Raw genomic sequence first — 24,553 nt, forward strand, 5'->3', positions numbered from 1 at the left:
TCCCTTGCAGATTTTATTGAAGAAATTGACAGCTTTGATCTTCAACAAATTCGACATTACTTCAGCTTTGTTTTTCCAATTTTTCTTTTGCAGCAGTCTGCCTCAGAAGAACTTCAGCCGAAGAGGGCACATTTAGAGCACGCTGGTTCTCAAGATGAAGTGCCTGAGAAAGGCCTGGACAGAAAGGTATCATATATACTCCTGATTCTTCTTAGAATATTAAAACAGGGATGTAATATTGAGGTTTTATGAGGCACTAGTCAGAATGCATTTATAATTTTCTGAGGAGTTGAGGAAGGGTGTGCTGGCGTTGGAGTGGTCTAGAGGGGTTTACGAGAATGATCCCGGGGATGATTGGGTACATATTTGATGAGCATTTGAGGTCACTGGACCTGTACTCACTGGTGTTTAGAAGGATTAGGGGGGGACCTCATTGAAACTTATCAAATAGTGAAAGGCCTGGATAGAGTGGATGTGGAGAGGATTTTTCCACTAGTAGGAGAGTCTGGAGCCAGAGGGCACAGCCTCAGAATAAAAGGGCGTATCTTTAGAAACGAGATGAGGAGGAATTTCATCAGTCAGAGGGTGAGGTAAATCTGTGGAATTCATTGCCACAGACGGCTGTGGAGGCCAAGTCATTGGGTATTTTTAAAGCGGCGAGCGGAAGATTCTTGATTACTAAGGGTGTCAAAGGTTACGGGCAGAAGGTGGGAGAATGGGGTTGAGACGGAAATATAGATTAGCCATGATTGAATAGTGGAGTAGACTCGATGAGCCGAATGACCGAATTCTGCTTCTCTGATGTTCTTTTTGGCAGTGTGGGGGGAGAGGGCAGAAGATTTCAAGAGTTTAGTCGTTGTTTTTCTGCATTAATTTTGGGGTTAAGGTGAGAGGGAAAAAATCTGAAGGAAGCATGAGGGGTAAGTGTTTCCCACAGAGGATGGTTGGGTATATGGAATAAGCTGTGAGAGAAGATGGTACAGAGAGATACATTTGAGACATTAGAAAGACATTTGGACAGATACATGGATATGAAAAGTTTAGAGCGATAGGAGCCCATGGGACTAGATCTGGAAGGCACATTGGCTGGCATGGACAAGTTGGGCCGAAGGGCCTGTTCTCATGCTGTGTAACCGTCTTCACAGGTGTCCGTGAAGATAATGATGCAGGTAATTAGACTCCTACAAATTCCTACAGATGCAACATAGAAAGCATCCTATCAGGCTTGGTTTGGCAAATGCTCTGCCCAAGACTGCAAGAAGTTGCATAGAGTTGTGGACGCAGCCTGGTCCATCAGACAAACAGGCTCCCCCCTCATCGACTCAATCTACACATCATGCTGCCTAGGGAAAGAAAGCAACGTAATTAATGACCACTCCCACTCCAGTTATTCCCATCTCTGCTTCCTCCCTTCGAGCAGAAGATACAAAAACCTGAAAGTACATACCACCTGTTTACACACTCCTGTTTAGTTTAGAGATACAGCATGGAAACAGGCTCTTCACTCCACTGAGTCCGCGCCGACCAGCGATCCCCGTACATAAACATCATCCTACACACAGTCTTTACCAAAGCCAATTAACCTACAAACCTGTACATCTTTGGAGTGTGGGTGGAAACCGGAGCACCCGGAGAAAACACACTCGGTCATGGGGAAAACTTACAAACTCCATACAGACATCACCTGTAGTCAGGATCTAACCCAGATCTCTGGTGCTATAAGGCAGCAATTCTACCCCTGCCACTCCTGTTATTATTAGATTATTGAACGGACCTCTCCTAAACTAAGAATGTTTTCCCAATTTGCCTGCATAGCATACAAAGCAATATATCTCTCGGTATATGTGACAATAATATACCAATACCATAGTGCAAAAGTCTTAGAGGCTTCACGGGGTAAATGAGTAGTTGATGTATCCCCTGGTGGGGAACTACAGCCAGGAGTCACAGTTTCAAAAAAAGAAGTTTGCCGTGTTGGACAAAGATGGGATAACTTTTTTTTCACCAAGAGATTAATAAAGCTTCGGAATTCTCCACCTCAGATGCTGCGGAGATGAGTCGCTGAGCATTTTCATTAAAGGGATCAATATTTTAGATATTATGGGAATCAAAGGATAAGGAGTTAGTGCAGGGAAATGGCGCTGAGGTAAAACAGGCACGAGGGGTGTGACCTTCTCCTGCTTCAGTTTCTTATATTTAAAACTAATGAATTGCATTGTTTTATTCTGAATTGGTTAATTTTCAGTCTTTCCTGCCTTTTATTGCAGAATGAATCTCAGCACACTATGACATTCCAGCACTGGTGTCCAGTCATCAAACAAGAGGTGGATCATCCAAGTCAACAACATCCTTCAGTGATACATCCAAGGTAGGCTTCATATAGAGTAACTAGTGATCACTAAAGATGATGGTTTGAAGCTGTCTTCTAATGGAATTAAATAATGCCATTGTCTGCTGATATTTAGTCAACTGCAGTCATAGCAGTGGGAAGAAGACAGAAACTGCATGGATACAAACCAATTGTTCAGTGATTGGAGTGAAGGGTTGAAAATTTATGAATCATTTGATCTGTGCAATGTGACTTCTCTAAGGTGTGCGGAAAAGACATTGTAGGGACACATGCAACTGCGGGCATGGAACTTTGAGTAAAATGGAAAGTGCTGGAGTAACCCAGTGGGTCAGGCAGTATCTTTGGAGGAAATGGATAGGTGACGTTTCGGGTCAGAACTTTTCTTCAAACTTCTGAAGTAGGATGTCGACCCCAAACCTCACCTATTCATTCCCTTCACAGATGCTTCTTGACAGGCTGAGTTATGCCAAGACTTTGTACCTGCTTTTGTATACCATCATCTACAGTTTGTTGTGTGTACTCCAGCACTTGGTGTTTTACTCATTGTGTTCTATCGATGTGTCTTTGGAAGCTGGTGCTTGTTGGGACAAGTAAGTGAGCATAAATCCAAATAGATCATCTGTGTAATAGAGTGACCTTGAGACCCCCACCTTTTATGCCACTATTATTTTAGTTTTACTTTGGAATGGTATAAACTTGGGATTTAGATGTTAATTGTCAAGTAGAGAAAAAAGGACAACAAAAGCCAGGGAGACACAAGGAACTGCTGATGCTGGAATCTTGCGTAGAACACAAAATGCGAGTCAGGTAGCATCTCTAGAGGTCATGGATAGGTGACGTTTTGGATCGGGGCCCTTCTTCTGACAACAAAAGACATTTCAGTAAGTTGATGTAGATTTATATCTGGACCATCAAACCCAATTCGTGAAGCAGTATTTATTAGTGTTAGAGAATGAGTACCACAGTGAACCAAACAGCAATACCAGACAGCTACCTATTGGCACAATCAGACCAAAACCATGCTTATTTTTAATTTCTACCACAAATATGCTCTCTTCCCACCGATTCATTTCTGCCATTTTAGTTGAGATGATTTTTCATTTTTCTGATTTTTGTTTTCAATGTCTTTTCCCATTTTGAATAGCAACACATGCATTCTTGGCAAATGTCACATCTGAACCAAGTTTGGATTCTCACACCCTCTCTGTTTCCCACAAGGCTGGCTTCAATCTCCTGCATTGCCTGTAATTCAGCTCTTCCATTGCTGAAATGGAAGTTCATATCGCTTTTTCTTTTTAGTTTAGTTTAGTTTAGTTTAGTTTAGTTTAGTTTAGTTTATTGTTACGTGTACTGAGGTACAGTGACTAGCTTTTGTTATGTGCTAACAAGTCAGCAAAAATACTATACATGATCACAATGAGCCATCCACAGTATACAGATGCATGATAAAAGGAATAACGTTTATAGTGCAAGATTAAGTTCAGTAAATTCCAATTAAATATAGTCCAAGGGTCTTCAATGAGGTAGAGAGTAACCCAGGACTGCTCTTTAGTTATTGATAGGATGGTTCAGTTGCTTGATAACAGCTGGGAAGAAACTGTCTCTGAATCTGGAGGTATGCATTTTCATACTTCTGTGCCTCTACTCTTGCCTGATGGGAGTGGGGTGAAGAGGGAATGATTGGGGTGAGACACTTCCTTAATTATGCTGGTGCAGATAGAGTCAATGGAATGGAAGTCTGTTTGTGTAATGATCTGGGCTGCGTCTACAATTCTCTGCAATTTCTTGCGGTCTTGGATGGAGTTGTTCCCAAATCATGCTGTGATGCATCCTGATAAAATGCTCTCTACGGCGCATCTGTAGACGTTGGTGAGAATTATTAGGGACTTGCCGAACTTCCTAATCCATTTTAGGAAGTAGAGGCGTTGGTGTGCTTTCTTGGCCATTGCTTCGATATGGCTAGTACCAGGACAAGTTGCTGGTAATATTTACTTTTATGAAATCTTCTTATTGTTACCTCATCCTCTTGCCTCAATAAGATGTTCAAAATTCTGGTTCTTCATTTATCCCATCCCTGAAAATCCCCCAAAAATTCAGATGCTGGAATCTGAAGTAAAAACAGGAAATGCTGGAAGCACTCTGCAGGTCAGGCAGCAGCTGTGGAAAGAGAAACTGAGTTAATGTCTCAGGCCCATGACCCTAAGTCAGAGCTGGGAGGGAGAGAGAAAACAAGTTTCAGTAGCAGAGAGATGGACACAAGAGGGACTGCAGATGCTGGAATCTTGAGCAAAGCACAAATTGCAGGAAGAACTCAGTGGATCAGGCAGCATCAATGAAAGGAATGGACAAGGTGAAGTTTCGATTTGGGAGCCTTCTTCAGGCTGATTGGAGTGGGATGAGAGTGGGGGTGGAGTGAGCTGGAAAGATTTCTGCCTGTCCCCTGAGTTTGATTGATGTAAAGTTGCAGTATGGACACAGGGTCTTTGGCCCACCAAATCTACGCCATTGATTACTGGTTCACACCAGTTCTATATAATCCCACTTTCTCAGCCACTCTACACTTTAGAGGTAGTTTACAGAGGCCAATTTACCTATAAACATGCATGTCTTCAGGATGTGGGATGGTAGGAAAGCCACACGATCACAGGAGAACATGCAAATTCCGCACGAACAGTGCATGAGGAGGATGTCGCCCTCTACTGATGTACAAAATCTGACTATCCCATTGTAATTAAAATCTTCACTTATAAGTTTATTTATGTAATTCTGCTCTAATTGTGCCACGTAGAATCCTGGTTGAAACAGCTGTGCATGGCGGAACCTGCTTTCAACAAAACGCAGTGCTGGGAGAAATCAGTGGGCCAGGCAGCTTCTGTGGAGGGAATAGACTTTCGAGTCGGGACCCTTCTTCAGACTGATTGACTTACTTTGTGTTTGCTCAAAATTCCAGCATCTGCAGTCTCCTCTGAATTGCATTCATGTTTTCTTGAGAAGTTTCACATCTCACCAAATAATCTATAAATAATCTATAAAACAGAATTTTCAATTCTGATTTTCCTACACCCTCCTGCCACATGCGACTAGAAATCTTTCACTTGCAATGAGGTTTGCACAAATTAAATTAATTTTCACTTGTTACAGCCAAAATTCAAATGAGCTTCTTTATTTTTTACTTTTTATTGCGAGGTTGTTGCCAGGACTCGAGGGGCTGAGCTAAAGGGAGAGGCTGAGCAGGCTAGGGCTTTATTCCTGAGAGCGCAAGAGGATGAGGGGGTGATCCTATAGAGGTGCACAAAATCATGAGAGGAATAGATCGTGTTGGTGCAGAGTCTTTTACCCAGAGTAAGGGAATCAAATACATAGGTTTAAGGTGACGGAGAAAGGATTTAATAGGAACCCGAGGGGCAACTTTTTTACGCAAAGGGTGAAGGGTGTATAAAATGAGCTGCCGGAGGAGGTAGTTGAGGCACGTACTATCGCAACGTTTAAGAAACATTTAGGCAGGTTCATGGATATGATATGTTTAGAGATATATTAGCCAATTGCAGGTGGTTGGGACTAGTGTAGATGGGACATGATAGTCAGTGTGAGCAAGTTGGGACGAAGGGCCTGTTTCCACGCTGTATGACTGTATGACTATTCTCTTGTTTTAAAATATTTTTTAGTTGGTTGTGAAATGAGATTATGGCACTTGGATGCCCCCATGTGGCTGAAGTCTGCATGATATTGCTCATGTCTCTTGTATGGAAACCCTCTTGAATGCTACGTGCTTGTTGACAGTGGTTTTGAGCTTGCATCAAAGCAGTGCTGGGACCTCAGTTGTTTGTGAGGTGTATAAATGATCTTGATGACATTATAGATGGTCTGAATAGTAAGATTTCAGATGATGTGAAAATTGTGAATGGTGAGGAAAGTTGCCAAAACATACTGTAGGATGGAGATCAGTCGGAAATTTGGGCAGAGAAAGGCAGATGGTGTTTAATCTGGGAAAATGTGAGGTATATTTTGGGAGGTTGAATGTAGGAGGGAAATATAATAAAAGGCAGGACCCTTGGGACCATTGATGTACATTGGAATGTTGGTGTACAATGTTGATGTGAAAGTGGCAGGGTGGTAAAGAAGGCATATGGCATACTTCGCTACATAGGTCAGGGCATTGAGGATAAAGAGAACCTTCTGTCTGTGGAAGGGTCCAGACCCGAAACGTCACCTATCTCCAAAGATGCTGCCTGACCTGCTGAGTTACTCCATCTTTTGTCTTTTTTTTCGACCAATCTTTTTTGTTTAATTGTAGGCTGCTTGAAACTGTGTATTTTCTCTGGATTTGCTAATTCCAGTACAGCCATATAGACTTGTGTTTCCACACACCTCCAACAAACACAAAACATGACACGCTGACTACACAATTAAATAATCTGGATAAAATAAAACACCTTCTGGCTAATATTCAGTTTGCTGCAGATTAATAACCGCATCTCTGGAATGTGTCTTGAGATTGATTCTCGATGCGAAGATTGGATGTTCTCTCTAATTGCCAACAAATCTATAACACCAGCTTTATGTAGCTTGATGAAAACCTGTCCTGTTAATTTAATTCGGTAAGAGAGTATAGCGCCGTTGGAATTTATAATCCATCCCGTCTCTTCAGAAGCTCAAGTCCAGCGAATTGACATTGGATGTTATCAATCATGTCTTCTGTGGCTTTTTGGTAACAAAATATTATGTCCAGCCAGATCTTTTGGATGAGTATTTTTATACGAACTATGTGTGACATCAGTTAAGGTATTCTGACTAAACAGCCTTCAGAATTTTGTTTGGGATTGGTTTATTATTGTCACATTACCGAGATACAGTGGAAAAAGACCTTGGTGATAACTAAGAAAAGTGTAAATGAGTCTGCAGCTAGTTATGTACTTAATTTAAGATCATAAGATCATAAGTGATAGGAGCAGAATTAGCCCATTCGGCCCATCAAGTCTACTCTGCCATTCAATCATGGCTGATCTGTCTCTCCCTCCTAACCCCATTCTCCTGCCTTCTCCCCATAACCTCTGACACGCGTACTAATCAAATTTGTGTGAAGGAGTTTATTTTGAAAGACCTCACAGTACAATATGTGAAAGGCACTATAACAAGGATGTTATCTGGCACTGTATACATTTCAGTTAGATAACTAACACACTGCGATTTGGGTTGGACAGACTACAATATCGTAGAAGTAGGTGTTAAATGTAATTAATACCAGCATAGAAAACAATGTTTCTATTTATGTAATCATTAACATTGCCATTGAAGTAGCTAACTAAGAACAAATGCAAGTAACCCTTCTGATATAAAGAACAGACTTTTCAAATTTTAACCAATATTCAGGAGGATATAAACAGGAACTTGTACTTATCTCAGAATAAAAAAGAAAAGGATGGAAATATGCAGCAGATCAGTTAGTATCTGGGGAGGGAGAGGAGGTTTCAGTCAGTATTAGAATGGTTGAAAAGAGTATTTCCAGACATTTCTGTTGAATCAAAGTGAAATCAAAATGAAATCAAAGTGGAATCAAATGAAATCAATTTCAAATACTCAGCATCTGCAAATTTACATTTTGCAGTCCTGTTGTTTAATATCCTAATGGCATCATGGAGCACTACCAGGCAAAATTTAACATTGAACTGTATTGAAGATATAGGTACACATTTCACAATGTGATGCATTAGATCTTCACTAAAACTGTGCTTTGAAATTCTGCAGCTGTCTTTTATATATGTACGATAAGGTGAAAGCTCCAAATGTTTCATTGGCTCCACCTTTGCAACGATGTAGAGATGCCACTAAGTCGGTGAATAAGGAATACACAATGGACATCTCAACAACTTTGGACGAGGGGATGAAACATCAGAAGGAAAATGTGGACAAGAAGCTGATTTCCTATTTTGTGTCATCTCCAGAGGAGGAAGGAAGCAACACGTCACTTGCAGATTCCTACAGTCCACGTGAGTTCAATATGTTAATTAGATATTGGAACGCATCTTATAGTGAGATCAAAGCTAATTTGGTCTTCAAGTATCACTATAGTATGGCTATAATATTTGCTGCACGTGGGTTGATGACCACTATGGGTCCTGCAGGGAATCAAACTGGTGTCACAGGGCCTGTTTTTTGTCATTTTGAGTGGGACACGTCTAAACATTTGTTAACTTCCCTTCATCCTTGAACAGGATCACCTAGACATCACCTCTCCTTGTTAACTGGAAATTTGAAAGTTTTCTCCTGAGAATGAGCCCAGCTTTTTTGATAACATCAAAAACATAGTGGTGGCATAGTGGAGTAGCTGGTAGAGCTGCTATCTCACAGAGCGAGAGACACAGGTTCGATCCTGACCGCTGGTGCTGTTTGTGCGGAGTTTGCATATTCTCCCTGTGACCACGTGGGTTCTCTCCGGGTGCTCTGGTTTCCTCCCACGTTCCAAAAACATGCGGGTTTTTGTAGGTTAATTGGCTTCTCTGCATTGCCCCTAGTGTATAGGGCATGGATAAGAAGGTGGGATAACATAGAACTAATGTGAACAGGTGATCAGTGGTCCGTGTGGACACAGTGGGCCGATAGGCCTGTTTCCATGCTGTATCTCTAAAACTTAAAAAAAATGAAAACACTTTGATCAGAGATGAACATTAGACTATTAGGCACTTTTGTTGCTGGTGGGTGCCATGAGATTATGGAAGAGCAAAGTGATTTTATATTGGTGGACAGATGTGAATAAAGGTCTTAAACGTTAATGGAATCCTATCTTTAATTCAACATGGCCAGAATTCAGCAGTGAACAGTGATGCTTCAGTAGTGCAGTATCTTGGTCAGACTCCATGTGTTGTCGTTTTTTGCATTGTCGAGATATTGATTTTGGAAGTGCATCTCCCCCAGAGTTAATACCAAGAGTTAAATTGTAAGCATGGGTTGCACAGTGCTGCAGCGGTAGAGTTGCTACCTTACAGCGCCAGAGACCAGGGTCTGATCCAGACTACAGGTGATGTCTGTACGGAGTTTGTACGTTCTCCCTGTGACCGCGTGGACTTTCTCTGGGTGCTCTGGTTTCCTCCCACATTCTAAGACGTGCAGGTTTGTCAGTTAATTGGCTTCTGTAAAATTGTCCCAAGTGCGTAGGATAGAACTATCGTACGGTTTGGACTCGGTGGGCCGAAGTGTTTGTTTCCACACTGTATTTCTAAAACTAAAGCTTTTATTTCTTGCATTTTAGGAGGCCTTGAAATTATTCAGTTCAGTATTTAAAATGATAAAGACAAAGTATCTTGTTCATTTGAAGGATACATAATATTATTATCAAATCTAGGTGAGTTGGGAATGAAACAAGAAAGCAATTTTCCCACACAGAAGCTTGTAGAAATCAGGAGTCAGGGTATACGGGGATAACACACTGAAATGGAAGGAGGATTATGCGTCGGTTGAACTGAATGGTGTACAGTCTCAAAAAGCTGATTTGCCAACTATCATTCTTATGTTCCCACACTGAAACACATATTCTAATTTAAATATTTGTCAGCTCTGATTTTTACACAAATCTCTATTTGTTTTAATGGCGAGTTACAAGTACTGTTGTTTTAAACTGCTTTTATGAAATCTTGAACATCCAACAGAGCTTTACTCTTTATTTTAATATGTTATTCTAAATAGTAAATTCTGTGGGTTTATTTTATATGTCCATTTAAAATAGCATACTTGATGCATACACCTAAGGTAGTTGTGTAGAGGATGTTTTTCCCTCGTGGGAGAGTTTAGAACGCTGGAGGTTTGAACAATGAGGCGGGACATTGAAATTTACCGAATAGTGAAAGGCCTGGATAGAGTGGATTTGGAGAGGATGTTTTCACTGTAAGAGCCCAGGATCAGAGGGCTCTCAGAATAAAAGGACATAGAAAGATGAGAAGGAATTTCTTAACCAGAGGCTGGTGAATCTGTGGAATTCATTGCCACAGACGGCTGTGGAAGCCAAGTCATTGGGTATTTTTAAGGTGAAGATTGATAGGTTCTTGATTACTAGGGGCGTCGGGTGGAAAAATAAATCAACCATGATCGAATGGCGGAGGAGACTTGATGGGCCTTTGTCTTATGATCTTATGATCTATGTGCATAAGGCCTTTGTCAAAGAAAGATCTAATATTAATGTTCACATTTCTTTGTCTTCTGAATAGGTTACCGAGCTTCAGCGTCTTCCATTACAGATCAAGAATATATCAAATCTGAACGTGTCAGCCATAGAAATAAAGAGAGAATTCCCAAGGATCGAAATAGCAATTCCTCAAGGATTGATAAAGAGACTCGTAATTCTTCTCAGCACATTGGAATGAGCACAGAAGAGAATGAGAAAATAGTGGAACAAATCATGAAAACGTACTGTGAACAGCAGGAGAAATTGAACACCACAATTCACCAGAAGAAGCATTTGCAAATGGTAAAGATGCGAGATGGGTTAAACTTCAACATTTCAACTGAACAAACATTTTATTGTCTGCAGTTCTGGTCACCCCATTACAAGACGGTGTTGGAAAGGGTGAGAAGAGGTTGACCAGGATGTTGCTTGGATTAGAGAGCATTAGCGATAAGGACGGTTAGACAAACTTGGATTGTTTTCTTTATAGCTTCGGGGGCTGTGAGGAGTCCTGATAGAAGTATATAAAATTACGAGGGGGCAAAAAATAGGATAGACAGTCAGAATCTTTTCTCCTGGTGGATATATCAAAGACAAGAGGGCATAGCTTTAAGGTGAAAGAAGGAAAGTTTAAAGGAGATGTGCGGGGCATGTTTTTTTTTAACATGGAGTGATAGGTGCTCGAGTGTGCTGCCAGGTGGTGGAAGTAGGTATGATAGTGGTGTTTTTAGGGACATTTAGAGAGGCACATGAATATGCTGGGAATGGAGAGATATGGATAATATGCAGGAAGGAATTAGTTTAATTTGGCATCATGTTTGACAGAGATATCATGGGCTGAAGGGCCTGCACCTGTGTTGTATTGTTCTATGGTATAGCTACAGATTAAACATAAAGAAAATGAAAAAGGCATCAACTGTAGTTTGCAGGCAGATTTGGACTTCTATATAATTGCTCCACTGTTGCTGCATTGCCATTAGAGAGAAGGGATGCTTACATATGTTAGACTTGGCATTACCTGAAGAGTCCCTTAAAAAGCATGTTAGGCAGTAAAATATTTCTGAAAGTACTCACTGTTGTATTGTAAGCAATGTGGCAGGTAGTTTTAACACGTAAAAAATAGGAGCAGGAATAACCATTTGGCCCTCCACCCTGCTCCATCATTTATTCAGATTCACATTAATCTTTTGCTTATACAACCAGCTGCAAACAAAATTCCTTGTTCACATACTGTAGAGCTCTCAGGGTAAACAGTATTCATACAGTAATCATAAATTCAATACTAAATATACCAAACTGCAAAATAGCAGGATGGTGCAATGATGGTAGTGCAACCTGAATTAGTGTTAAAAAAAAAGGTCCTAAAGCACGATCATGGAACAACCAAATGAGGTAGAGTTAAGAGCAAAGATCCTATAGACCACTCCTGCTAAATGCAATGGGCTGACGTGTAGTACGCAATGGAGCGGAACGTGGGCCTTTTTCTCATCCATTTCAGTAACCCGACCTGACCCGACTCGCAGTGTAATCAACAATGGGGGGGAACAGTTTGTGTTAATAAATTATAATTCTGAAAATGAGGAGAAGATTTTTACCAAAGAACTTTTATTTTTACGAGGATGTTTCCGTAACCGGCTTTTGTCTCCGCACTAGTATCTTTGCTTCGCTATGGGATCTTTGGTGCGGAGACGGAAGCCGGTTACGGAAATGGGGCCGAAAATTACACATGAATCTGCCCATGACCGTACTATGTCTTTTTTGTCGAGTGGACTATCTTGCTTGCTATAGGATCTTTGGTTAAGAGTATATGGAAGGGGGTGTGAAAGAGATGATTGAGTGCAGTGGGGAAGAAGCAGTTGTTAAGTTTGGACATCTGAACTGGCAAGCTCCTACATCTTCTCCCAAAAAATAGAGGAGAGAAAACGGAATGGGCATGATGACCGGCATCCTTAATGGAAAGCATCAGCTTTCCTGATGCTTGTAAGATGGACAAATGGAAAATAATGATGAGTCTGCAGTGGATTGTGTTATTAGGTTGAGATGCACCCGTTAGTATATTTTCTATCGCCCATCAATTGAAGTTTGAGAGAATCCTTGGCAAATCTTCTCAGATGACTAAGAAAGTGGGGCGGCACAGTGGAGCAGCCGTAGAGTTGCTGCCTTAAGGGCCTGTCCCACTTTCCCGATCTATTCACGAATTCTCCCGAGTTTTCAAACTCGCAGAATGTTCGTAACAAGTCCGTACATTGGCTTCTGTAAATTGCCCCTGGTGTGTAGGATGTCAAACTAGTGTATGGATGATCGTTGGTTGGCGTGGACTTGCTGGGCTGAAGGGCCTGTTTCCATGCTGTATCTGTACACTAATCTAAAATGGGAATCCGTGATGGGACCGGATTAGGTTGCTGGTGATATGGATGCCTAGGAACTTGAAGCTGTCGGGCATCTCTACAGCAGCTCTGTTGATGAGGGCACAGTTGCGTTAACAACTCCCCCCACTCCTCCTCTTAGGTCAAGAACCAACACTTCCATTTTGCTAACGTTAAGGACAAGGTTGTCCATTGATATTCGTACTGGTTTATTGTAGGTATATGTACCGGTGGATAAATTTACATTTTTCAATAATAAAGTCAATGTGCTATGTTCCCATCTACTCATTAGATTGTCCATGTACCTTTGGAGCCACTTTACATCCTGTGCCCTTCTCACAATCCCACCATATCTTCAGCAATCTTGGAAATATTGTATTTACCCCTTAAAGCTATTGATAGAGTTTGGGAATAACTGGTATCTAAACATCAATCCCTGTGATACCCCATGATGAGCAAAAGGAAAGGCCATGCAGAGTTGGTGTTCAAAGTAACGGGCGATTTATTAAAAGTGGTGCATACCAGGAGACCAGTCAAAGCTGATCTCCTGAGCGCAACTTTGGTACAGGTTTTACATTCTCAGCTGACAAGATTACGCAAAAACTTGATCAACAGTAAAAATAGGTCTTGATTACAAAGTGCTTACAGAAAGATTAGGTAATTGGGTAACAAACTAGGTCTTGACTACCCAATAAAACGATTATCCACAAGTCTAACACTAGATCCATTTTTCTGTTACAACGATTGGTGCACGCTATAACATAATCAGTGAAGTTCCTGAGACTTGGGTGTCGTCACTGCTGCAATCCAAGTCTCTACTTTGCGGTTTTGTTTGCGGTTCACTATCACCACATTAGCACAATCCACATCCCTACTTACTAGTTATTAGCCCTCACTATTATTTTCCCTACCACACCCTGCTAGCCCCACTATCAACAACCTGAGCAAGATCTATCCATTCCCACTCTTCAATAACCATTTATCAATCCATAATTATAATCACTATATTACTCCTCTCCCCCCCCCCCCCCCCCCCCAATCAATCATGATTCACCTTTCTTACATCCATCTAATGATTTGTTTTTTGAGAAACTTTGTGAAGCTGTGATCATAACCCTGTTTTGTGTTGGTGGTACACTGTGATGTGACATTTTTGATTGCAAGGAATGGGAAGAGAAGAGAGAATAAATGAGGTCTGTCGGGTATGTTGTGGATGAAGGTTGTTGGCGTTTACGATGCAGGAAGCCCAGTGGGGCAAGAGTGGGCCGCTGTCCCGCAGCTCCAGATATACGGGTTCAATCCTAACTTCTGGGGCCGACTCCCTGTGAACGCATGGGTCTGGTCTTAGTGCTCTGGTTCCTTCCACAGAACAAAGGCCATTTAGAGCAGCACAGTGGCACAGCTGGTAGAGTTGCTGCCTCACAGCGTTGGAGACCCGGCTTTGATCCTGACCTCCGGTGCTGGCTGGAGTTTGCACATTCTCCCTGTGACCACGTAGGTTTCCGCCAGTTTCCTCCCACATCCCAAAGGCGTGTGTGATTGTAGGTTTTATTGGCTCTAAATAGCCCCGTGTATAGGAAGTGGATGAGAAAGTGGGATAACATAGAACAAGTGTGAGGGATGGTCGGCATGGACATGGTTGGCCGAAGGAGCTGTTGCCATGCTTTATCTCTGAACTATGGACCGGCAGAATTTGAGGAAAGTTGTATGTTGGGACATTAAAGTGGGATTAGTATAGGATGTGTGCAAATTAGTGTAGGACGCGTGCAAATGCCTGCTTGATGTGCTGTGCAGACATGGTGGGTTGAAGAGCATGTCCAAGTCCGTGCTGTGAGAATAAATCAAGCATAAACAAAAATAGTCTATTTTACTGTTAATATCAACAATTAAACTTGCCGTTACTCTTTGCACTTATCAATGTGACTAGGGGCGTGGCAGAATTTATAGGTTCTCTTCTTATAACTTAATGACCAGTTTCAGTGTTACAATATTTCACAAAAGAAAAGGAAATGGCAGGAGCTAGTCAAAAGTACAGAGGTGTGCACATGAAAGCGTTGGTCTTGGGTAAGTTTTAGTTCTCTTATTTTTGAGCCAGAAACTTATGAGTTCAAGTCCCAACAGCAGCTTGATCACTAAAAGATACCGCACTGCTGAGATTCTATCATTCAGATGAGATGTCAAGGATTATTTGCAGCTTTTGATGATGTGAAACATTATTTTGAATTAGAGCAGATGAATTATCCTATCCCCCTGTCCTGGCTATACGCCTATATATACATATGGTGCCCAATCCAGACGACTCTCTGCGTGCTGGTCCCAAAAGTGGATCTGCAATCATTCATTACTATCCATCCACTCTTTTAAACCTCAACTCCAACAGCAGCATTTCTTACTCTAACTGTGCTCTCCTTAATCTATTCCCTTTATCCTGTATCTCTACACTGTGGACAGATGGATTGTAATCATTTATAGTCTTTCCACTGACTGGATAGCATGCGACAATAAAGCTTTTTTCACTGTACCTTGGTGCATGTGACAATAAACTAAACTAACCCATCATGCCTTTGACATGCATTTTCAGTTAGTGATGGTCTCAGAAAAGATTGAAACTGTTTTTCTAAGCCAAGATAATATTGCTCCCTCAGCTTCCAATTTTAATCTACTTAATAAAATTAGATACTTACCCATGTGCAGAATAATATATGTTGTGATTTTGCTGGTCAGAATTTGTAGTTAGCATTTCTAATCTCTTTGCATCACAACCCGAGATTGTCCGCCTAACTACTTTAAAATATTGTAGCTAAATTGCTGGATTTTGTATCAAGAGACTTGGACTATTGATCCTACCATGTGTTTAAATCCCACTGTGGCACCTGGGTGATTTAACTGCAAATAACTAAATAGGTATTTTTGTAAAAAAAAAGTGGTAGGAGTAATTGTGAAACCTATTGAAACTGAACAGGTCCACTAATGTTGACATAAGGAACTGCAGATGCTGATTTACAAAAAAAAGACAAAGAGCTGGAATAAGTTAGTGGGTCAGGCAGCATTCTGGAGAACATGGATACGTGATGATTCTGAATGAGTCCTTTATAACATAGAACAGTACAGCACAGCAACGGGCCCTTCGGCCCACAATGTGTATGCTGAACAGGATAACATTAAACTGATCTCATCTGCCTGTACAGGTGATCTCACTTGCCACCCCCGATTAGCTAATTGCACAGAAATAGTCTACTGAGGCCGGATGCAAGAGGAACCATGTTTGTCGCCATATCTATTCCATGTGTCCAGACTTCTCAGACTTCAACCTGGAGTATTGTGTGCTGTTTTGGTCCCCTAATTTGAGGAAGGACATTCTTGCTATTGAGGGAGTGCAGCGCAGGTTTACAAGGTTAATTCCCGGGATGGCGGGACTGTCATATGCTGAGAGAATAGAGCAGCTGGGCTTGTACACTCTGGAGTTTACAAGGATGAGAGGGAATCTCATTGAAACATATAAGATTGTTAAGGGCTTGGACACGCTAGAGGCAGGAAACATGTTCCCGATGTTGGGGGAGTCCAGAACCAGGGGCCACAGTTTAAGAATAAGGAGTAAGCCATTTAGAATGGAGACGAGGAAACACTTTTTCTCACAGAGAGTGGTAAGTCTGTGGAATTCTCTGCCTCAGAGGGCGGTGGAGACAGGTTCTCTGGATGCTTTCAAGAGAGAGCTAGATACGGCTCTTAAAAATAGCGGAGTCAGGGGATATGGGGAAGAAGGCTGGAACGGGGTACTGATTGGGGATGATCAGCTATTATCACATTGAATGGCGGTGCTGGCTCGAAGGGCCGAATGGCCTACTCCTGCACCTATTGTCTATTGCCTATTGACAATAGGGTCCCAAGCCAAAACATCACCTATCGATGTTCTCTCGAGATGATGCCTGCCCACTGAGTTACTCCAGCATTTTAAGTTTATTTTTCGGTCCACTAGTGTTGGCAGACTCAGACAGGAATATCCTGTGAATGGTTTGTGTTAAAGTCACATGAAGGTTAATCCAGCCTGTGTTTCTAAGCCCATCGCTACCGTGATTTAAGTCTAGCTTTCTTTTCTGCTCAGGAAGTGGAGTTATTGCAAGTCACAAAGAGGATGAAACTCAAAGAATTGACTGAGGAGAAGCTTGAGCTGCAGCAAGAGCTGGATTCTCTACAATCTGCCCATGCCCAGAGAATGAGTGCAGTTCACGATGAACAGGCAGACGTAGAGTGGCAGCTGGAGCAGCTGAAACAAGGCTGTTTGTGTGACCGCACAACAGAAAAGGGCCAAGAGGCTGAGTACACTGCACAGGTATATTTGTTGCCCACAGTAGAAATAAAGAAAGTGGGGCATATTAATCCTCAGATTATTATAGACGTTCACAACTAAATACGATAATGATGTAGCATATTGTATAAGGGGTGGGGGGGGGGGGGCTTTCTGAATTTCTAATCGTGAATATGTCTATTTGCAGTCTCTCTTTGAATTCTCAATCTGGGATATATTTAGGATCTGCATAAAAATACCACAAGCTACTGCATATCAGTAGTTTAGATCAGAGATACAGTGCGGCATCAGGCCCTTTGTCCCACCGAGTCCATGCCGACCAGCGATCACCCATATGCTAGTTCTATCCGACACACTAGGGACAATTTACAGAAGGCAATCAACCTACAATGGAATGTGGGAGGAAACCGGAGCTCCCGGGGAAAACTCATGCGCTCACAGGGAGAACGTGCAAACTCCGTACAAACAGCACCCTTAGTCGTGATCGAACCCGGATCCATGGCGCTGTAAGGCAGCAACTCTACCGCTGCGCCACTGCGCTCCCCCCCATTATTTAAAAGACCTAAAGCAAAGGGGCGAAGTAGCTTGTGATATAACGTGGCTTTCCAAGTCCACATCAGAATGCCTTTTGGACCACTAATTTTAACAGTTGGAGTTTTGTGGGCAACCATTATCAGGGATTCTGGCTGAATCAAAACTGTACCAAACGGTTAGAATGCATAAATAAATCTGGGTTAAAAAAACTGATGGTACAAAGGAATAGGCTATTTTAATCAAATATTAACTGTTTACTAAGATGCAAACCAATTAGTACATATATGGGGCCCGTCTCCATGTTATAACTTTTGTGCATATTTATATATTTATATAATTTAGTATTTAGGTTTGCTGTGGTAGGATGGGTCTGTAAAATCAAATGTTAGCTCTCATTATAACAATTACAGCACGGAAACAGACCATGTTAACCATCAGAATAAAAACACCTTCAAAATGGAGATGAGGAAGAATTTATTTAGCCAGAAGGTGGTGAATCTGTGGAATTCATTGCCACAGACGGCTGAGGAGGACAAGACATTGGGTATTTTTAAAGTGTAGATTGACGGGATCTTGATTAGTAAGGGTGTCAAAAGTTACAGGGAAGGCAGGAGAATCAGGGTGGAGAGGGAAAAATAGGTCCACCATGATCAAATGAGGGTGTAGGCTCGACGGGTCGAATGGCCTAATTCTGCCCCGATGTCTTACGGTCTAACCTTCTGGTATAATATTTGAAGACTCCATTATGTGAGGGAACAGGGTCGGTTTTCATTAGAATGTTTATTTAACGTTATTCACCACCACTGATTCCTTTAAGTCTTAATGGAGAAGGATTTTGATATTAATATATTAAGTGATTAATGTGCTGGTCGGCATTAGCAACAGTAATAACGGCCATGAAGCAAAGAGAAAATAGTACCTGCCAAAGTACCAATAGAAACACGTTGTTGGGATTATGGAAAGAGGGCAACTAAAGGAGGGTTGGTGAATTTGACAGGACGTTCATCATCTTAAAAGTAGCAAAATGTTGCTTCACAGGATCTTGTTTAGTTTACTTTTATTGTCACGTATACCGAGGTACTGTACAGTGAAAAGCTTTTGTTGCGTGCAACCAGTCAGCGGAAAGACAATGCATGATTACAACGAGACATCCACAGTGTACAGTTACATGATACAGGGAATAACATGACTAACGTTTAGTGCAAGATAAAGTCCAGTAAAGTTTGATTAAAGATATTTTGAGGGTCTCCAATGAGGTAGATAATAGCTCGGGACTGCTCTCTAGTTGTTGGTAGGATGGTTCAGCTGCCTGATCACAGCTGGGTAGAAACAGTCCTTGAATCTGGAGGTGTGTGTTTTCGCAATTCTCAACCTCTTGCCTGATGAGAGATGGGAGAAGATGAAGTGTCCTTGATTATGCTGGTGGCCTTGCCGAGGTAACGGGTGTAGAGAGAGAGTCAATGGAAGAGAGGTTATTTTGTGTGAATTAACACCAAGAAAGATAAGGAGCTATTGGGATAGATGATAAAATGGTTAGGTTTTAAGCATTGTAAAGAAGAGAAGCAGAGTGGTTTGGAGGCACACGGAACTGCAGATATTAGAATCTAGCGCAAAATACAAGGTGCTGGAGTGACAGCGGGTCAGGCAGCATCAATAGTGAGGGGAAATCAATTGCTGATGTTGCATGGCCCACTGAGTTCCTCCAGCATTTTGTGAGGTTTAGTGAGAAAATCCCAGGGGTTGGACCTCTGGTAGTGAAAGTTTGCACGCAGATGTTGGATGATTAACTGGAGATGATGTTGAGGACAGAACTATTCAGTTGTATATATCTCAGAATTGTAAGATTAGAGATATGGAGAGGGAGTGCTACTGGTGGATCGTAGATGGTGAGATTTGAATTGTCTAAACAGGACTTGAAGGTCCATGAATCGGTGGAGGATTAACTTTTAAGTGGTATTCCCGATCAAAATTGCGTTATGATTTGGCCTGCCTAATACAAATAATGCTTGTTAATCTATCACCCGCGTTCAATTTGTGTTATGTTAACGCATTACAGTTGAACTATCTGTAACTTTAAAGCAGAGCCCTCGGTAGAGCAAAGCTGCAAGTGTCTAGGTGCAAAATATGGCCATATAATAGAACAGTGAAAAATCAGTGTTATAGTGGGACTTGCTTATTACTGAGCCACGGCTTTGCAAATGATTTTCGCACAGTCTGAACATGGAAGGCTATTATGAAAAAGCGATTAAAAGAAAGGACAGAACTATCAATTTTATATTAAGACAAAGGAAGAGCCTTTCAGCGCATTGTATCTATGCTAGCTCTCAGCATAGCAATCCTTTCAAACCAATCACTCTCTTATTTCCAATCCTCTCTCACACGACACAAAAATCCCTGATGATAATTTTTTAATGCCGATTAACCTAACTACACAATTTTAGGAAGTGGGATGTAACCAGGGCATCCGGGGGAAATCCAAGCATTCACAGGAAGAACATGCAGGGTCTAGGCAGATGGAACTGGAGGTTGACATCTGACTCGGGTGGCTAAAGCCAGCAGACGGCACTACTGAGGACATTAGAGTTTTGGCAATGGGAGACGTAGATCTTTTTTTTTGTAAATCTTTTCTGGCAAATAGATTTGACTGTGGCAGATTGGCTGTTTTTAAATGTCATATTCGGAACAAGGGGATCATTAGATGGGCCGTCATTCTATCCATTTAGTTCCACGTTTGACACGGACATTGTGGGCCAAATTCCCTGTTCCTGGGCTTGACTGTTCAATGACTGGATAGACGTAAAGTGGCTGAGTAACTCAGCGGGTCAGGCAGCAGCTCTGGAACGAAAGGGTAGGTGACGTTTCGCGTCGGGACCCTTCTTCAGACTGAAGAAGCAACTGCAGCAACCTTGGTTCAAAACCAAGTCATGGCAGGCCACAGATTTATCTTTGTTCAAGAAGGAACTGCAGATGCTGGAAAATCGAAGGTAGACAAAAATGCTGGAGAAACTCAGTGGGTGCGGCAGCATCTATGGAGCGAAGGAAATAGGCAACGTTTCGGGCCGAAACCCTTCTTCAGTCTACCATAGATTTATCTTTCATGGGGCAGCACGGTAGCACAGCAATAGAGTTGCTGCCTTGCAGCGTCAGAAACTCGGGTTCAATCCTGACTATGGGTGCAGTCTGTACAGAGTTTGTATGTTCCCCTCTGTGACTGCGTGGTCGGATGAAGGGTCTCGACCCGAAACGTCACCTGTTCCTTTTCTCTAGACATGCTGCCTGACCCGCTGAGTTACTCCAACACTTTGTGTCCATCTTAGCTATAAGGGGAGGTTGGGCAGATGGATCGTTTGCTCTGGAACGTTGGAAGTTGAGACCCGATACAAGTATATAAAATTACGAGTTCCAAAGAGAGGGTAGACAGTCTGAACCTTTTTCCCCAGGTTGGAAATGTCAAAGACTAGAGGCTGTTGCTTTAAGGTGAGAGGGACAAAATTTGAAGGCGATGGCAGGGCTACCTTTTTACATAGAGGTTGATGAGTGCCTGGGACGTGGGTGGTGGTGGAGGCAGATAAGAGGCTATTAGATATTCATGTGGATATGCAAGAAATATAGAGATATGCAATATATCTAGGCAGATGATATGAGTTTAATTCGGCATCATGTATGGCGGACATCATGGGCTGAAGGGCCTGTTACTCCGCTGTACTGTTTTGTGTGCTATGTGTCATTCTCAGAAGTAATTTGAGTTATTGACATGGCTCTTTGTTATGGAAGCAGGTCTTTCGACCCAACTCGTACATGTCGACCAAGATGCCTCATCCAAACTAGTCTGATTTGCCAGCGTTTGGCCCATATCCCTTCAAACCGTTTCAATCCATGTACCTGTTCTAGGGTGGGACTGTGGTTCAACGTTAGAGTTGCTGCCATACAGCGTCAGAGACCTGGGTTTGACCCTGACTACGGGTGCTATCTCCACGAAATTTGTACGTTCTCCCTGTGACCTGGCGAGTTTTCTCCGGGTGCTCCGGTTCCCTCCCACACTCCAAAGACGTACAGATTTGTAGGTTATTTGACTTTGGTGAGTTGTAAAATTGTCCCTAGTGCGTGTAGGGTAGTGTATGGGGTGATTGCTGGCAGTGCGGGCTGAAGGGCCTGTTTTCTCGCTGTATCTCTAAAGTCTAAAGGTTGTAGAAACTGTGTACTTAAGGTGGTTGGAAGCGCCTTAGCAAATGTGCTGAAGTCAATCAACCAATGCAAATGGTAGTCCATCTTTAACTTCAGTCTCTTTTTTTCCCCCTACCTTCCCTCCTCCGCTTCTCCATTGTCATGTACAGTTAGCTGAATTGCGACAAAGGCTGGACCGAGCTGAGGCGGATCGCCGAGAACTTCAAGAGGAGCTGAGGTGTGAGCGTGAAGCCCGAGAAAAACTGGAAGCCATGGTAAAGGAACTGAAGCTTCAGATCTTCGAAACCTCCAGAAATAAAGCTGGCACTGTGCTGAGGTCTGTAGCGGATTGATGAGAACAAAGTCTCCTCTGAAGCACCAGCTGTTTGAAGCAAAGTAATTTTATAGAATTGCTTTTGAGGAAGAGACTGGTGAATTAACGCCTTGCAACCTACACTGGAAGAAATCTGTGCAACTGAATAATTGTTGTTCTGGAGAGACTGGAGTTAATTGTAATTCATCCAGTTTGGAACAAAAATCTAGAAAGCAAAGTTTAAACAAATTAAGTTTTGTACATAAATATATATATATATATATATCTATATATATATATATATATAATGCATAGGTAAAATATCTACATTATAAAATGGCTAGGCATGGGAGATATGTTATTTGATAACCTTTGGAAATTTATATGCATGTAGAGCCAGCCACGCATTAGAATCTGTTCTTGTGCTCTTTCCCATTGCCTTTATAAATGGCTTTTGTTAAAATCACTGATTGCATCTGGTCCTAGTGCTTTGTTCGTCCCAGAATCCTGCTTCCTACTTAGTTGCACAATATGCAGGAGACTTGTTTTGTAATTTTTCTTGCAGTTGTTCAGAAAACTTCAAATTTATTCTCTAGATTTGCATGTGCTCTTTATTGCTGCCCCGACCCTTCTGTACCGATCGATCGTTGTTATATACAAGGAAAAGCCACGGGGTTTTGACTGCGAATAGTGTGGACAGATGCAATTTGCAAACAAAACCATTACAATGACCTTGGATTTCACTTCTTTTGATAAAAGACGGATGTGATCTCTAAATGATAACATCCCACTGTATGTACTCAGTAAATGTAAAAAATATAAACCGTACCAGGCATGGCTCTGGTTTTATGTAGTTTCCTCTTAAAATGGTTGTATATATGAATTCTACTATTCCTTTTCTACAGTTTCTTATTTATTTCACCACCCTTTCACTGCTTCCTGAGGCACTGTTCTCTGAGGGTACTGTTTGTTTCCTTTGTGACTTTCTCAGCCTTGGGATGAGTGCCAGTGGACTCAACGATTCGCATTTGTGTGTCTCTTGCAAACACAGCCGTTGGGCACTGCTCAGGAGTAGATCCTTGACTGGCTTACCGTTTGCCTCCCTGAAAGCTGAGGAAGGGAAGGTCTAACCGTTGAAATTGGCCATTGCAACACCAGTTTCGTACTGATAATGAGAGGAAGCGTGATGTCTGTAACAAACCATTTCAATTGATTTTACAGCGCCTGATGACAAATGTTTATTAATTTCTCTAAAATAATAAACAAAACTGGGAAAAAAAGGAGTAAGGAGACGTTTGGAAACCACATTACTCTATATTGGTGTCAATGCAGCTATTGAATCTTCTGGCTTTTTGCTGCAGATACAACTGTGTACTTGAATATATTTAATACACACCTGGAAGAAGGGACTCTTATTGTGAACTTGCTTGAAGGAAAAGTTATTGATCTACTCATTACCTCTTTTCCACTGCTATGGCAACCCCAATTTACCCTACACTATTTGGATTCAGTGCTGTGTGATGTTATCACATGCATGTTGGCAGGATAAATTACTACCCATTTTACTGTTGCAACTCCTGTTCAGAATTTGTAGTTGTAAAACTGAACCACTTGCTGTCCCTTCCACAACAATCATTGCGAGTTTGTCAGTATTAATTTTGACAGTGACCCAGCCTAACGACTGCTATTTGAATGGATCTCCTACTGTCTTGACCCTGTGTTTTATGTTTTATTCCACGGTTTTTGTACTTTGTTCCAAAGCACATGATGGGATATGAACATTTATATTGCTTGGCAAAATGTTTATACAACTATAGTTTGAGTGGTTTCTTTGACATTAAAAGAACATGGCTTTTTGTATACAAAAGATTCCTTTTGGTATAAATTTACCCAACATCGGTACTTAAAAGTGTAATAACAAGAAACTGCAGAACTTTGGTAATAACTCCAAGTTATTACCAAAGAAAGATTCAAAGTGCTGGAGTAACAGTGGGGCGACACAGTGGCACAGCAGTAGAGTTACTGCCTCACAGCGCCAGAGACCCGGGTTTAATCCTGACTAAGGGCGCTGTCTGGGTGTTTGTCCGTGTGACCGCGTGTGTTTTCTCTCCGGGTGATCCGGTTTCCTCCCACACTCAAAAGACGTACGGATTTGTAGGTTAATTGACTTTTGTAAAAAAGTCCCTAGTATGTAGGATAGTGTTAGTGTACGGGGTTATCATTGGCCAGTGTGACTCGGTGGGCCGAAGGGCCTATTTCCACACTACCTCTAAAGTCTAAAGTAAATTACTGTGGTCATAGATTTGGTTTCACGTGCTTTGCTGATTTTTTTTTCCCAGTTCACTTGGGACAAATCAGTGTTACA

General features: G+C 41.8%; 1 protein-coding gene across 3 annotated transcripts in view; it reads left to right on the forward strand.

Annotated features, from left to right (window-relative positions):
* skil (SKI like proto-oncogene) overlaps positions 1-24,055 on the forward strand; it is a 64,965-nt gene extending 40,910 nt beyond the window's left edge. Inside the window, exons 3-8 of one of the 3 annotated variants that reach the window (XM_033031789.1) lie at positions 94-186; positions 2,268-2,368; positions 8,096-8,337; positions 10,549-10,808; positions 16,974-17,201; positions 22,046-24,055. In XM_033031789.1, coding sequence (XP_032887680.1) covers positions 94-186; positions 2,268-2,368; positions 8,096-8,337; positions 10,549-10,808; positions 16,974-17,201; positions 22,046-22,228 — 1,107 coding nt within the window. In that variant the 3' untranslated portion in view covers positions 22,229-24,055. The remainder of the gene's footprint in view (positions 1-93; positions 187-2,267; positions 2,369-8,095; positions 8,338-10,548; positions 10,809-16,973; positions 17,202-22,045) is intronic. The other 2 variants (XM_033031790.1, XM_033031791.1) reach the window with 2 other exon arrangements.
* Positions 24,056-24,553: the final 498 nt, after the last annotated feature.

The sequence above is a fragment of the Amblyraja radiata genome, chromosome 13 (genome assembly GCF_010909765.2).
Source record: "Amblyraja radiata isolate CabotCenter1 chromosome 13, sAmbRad1.1.pri, whole genome shotgun sequence".
Classification (NCBI taxonomy): Eukaryota; Metazoa; Chordata; class Chondrichthyes; order Rajiformes; family Rajidae; genus Amblyraja; species Amblyraja radiata.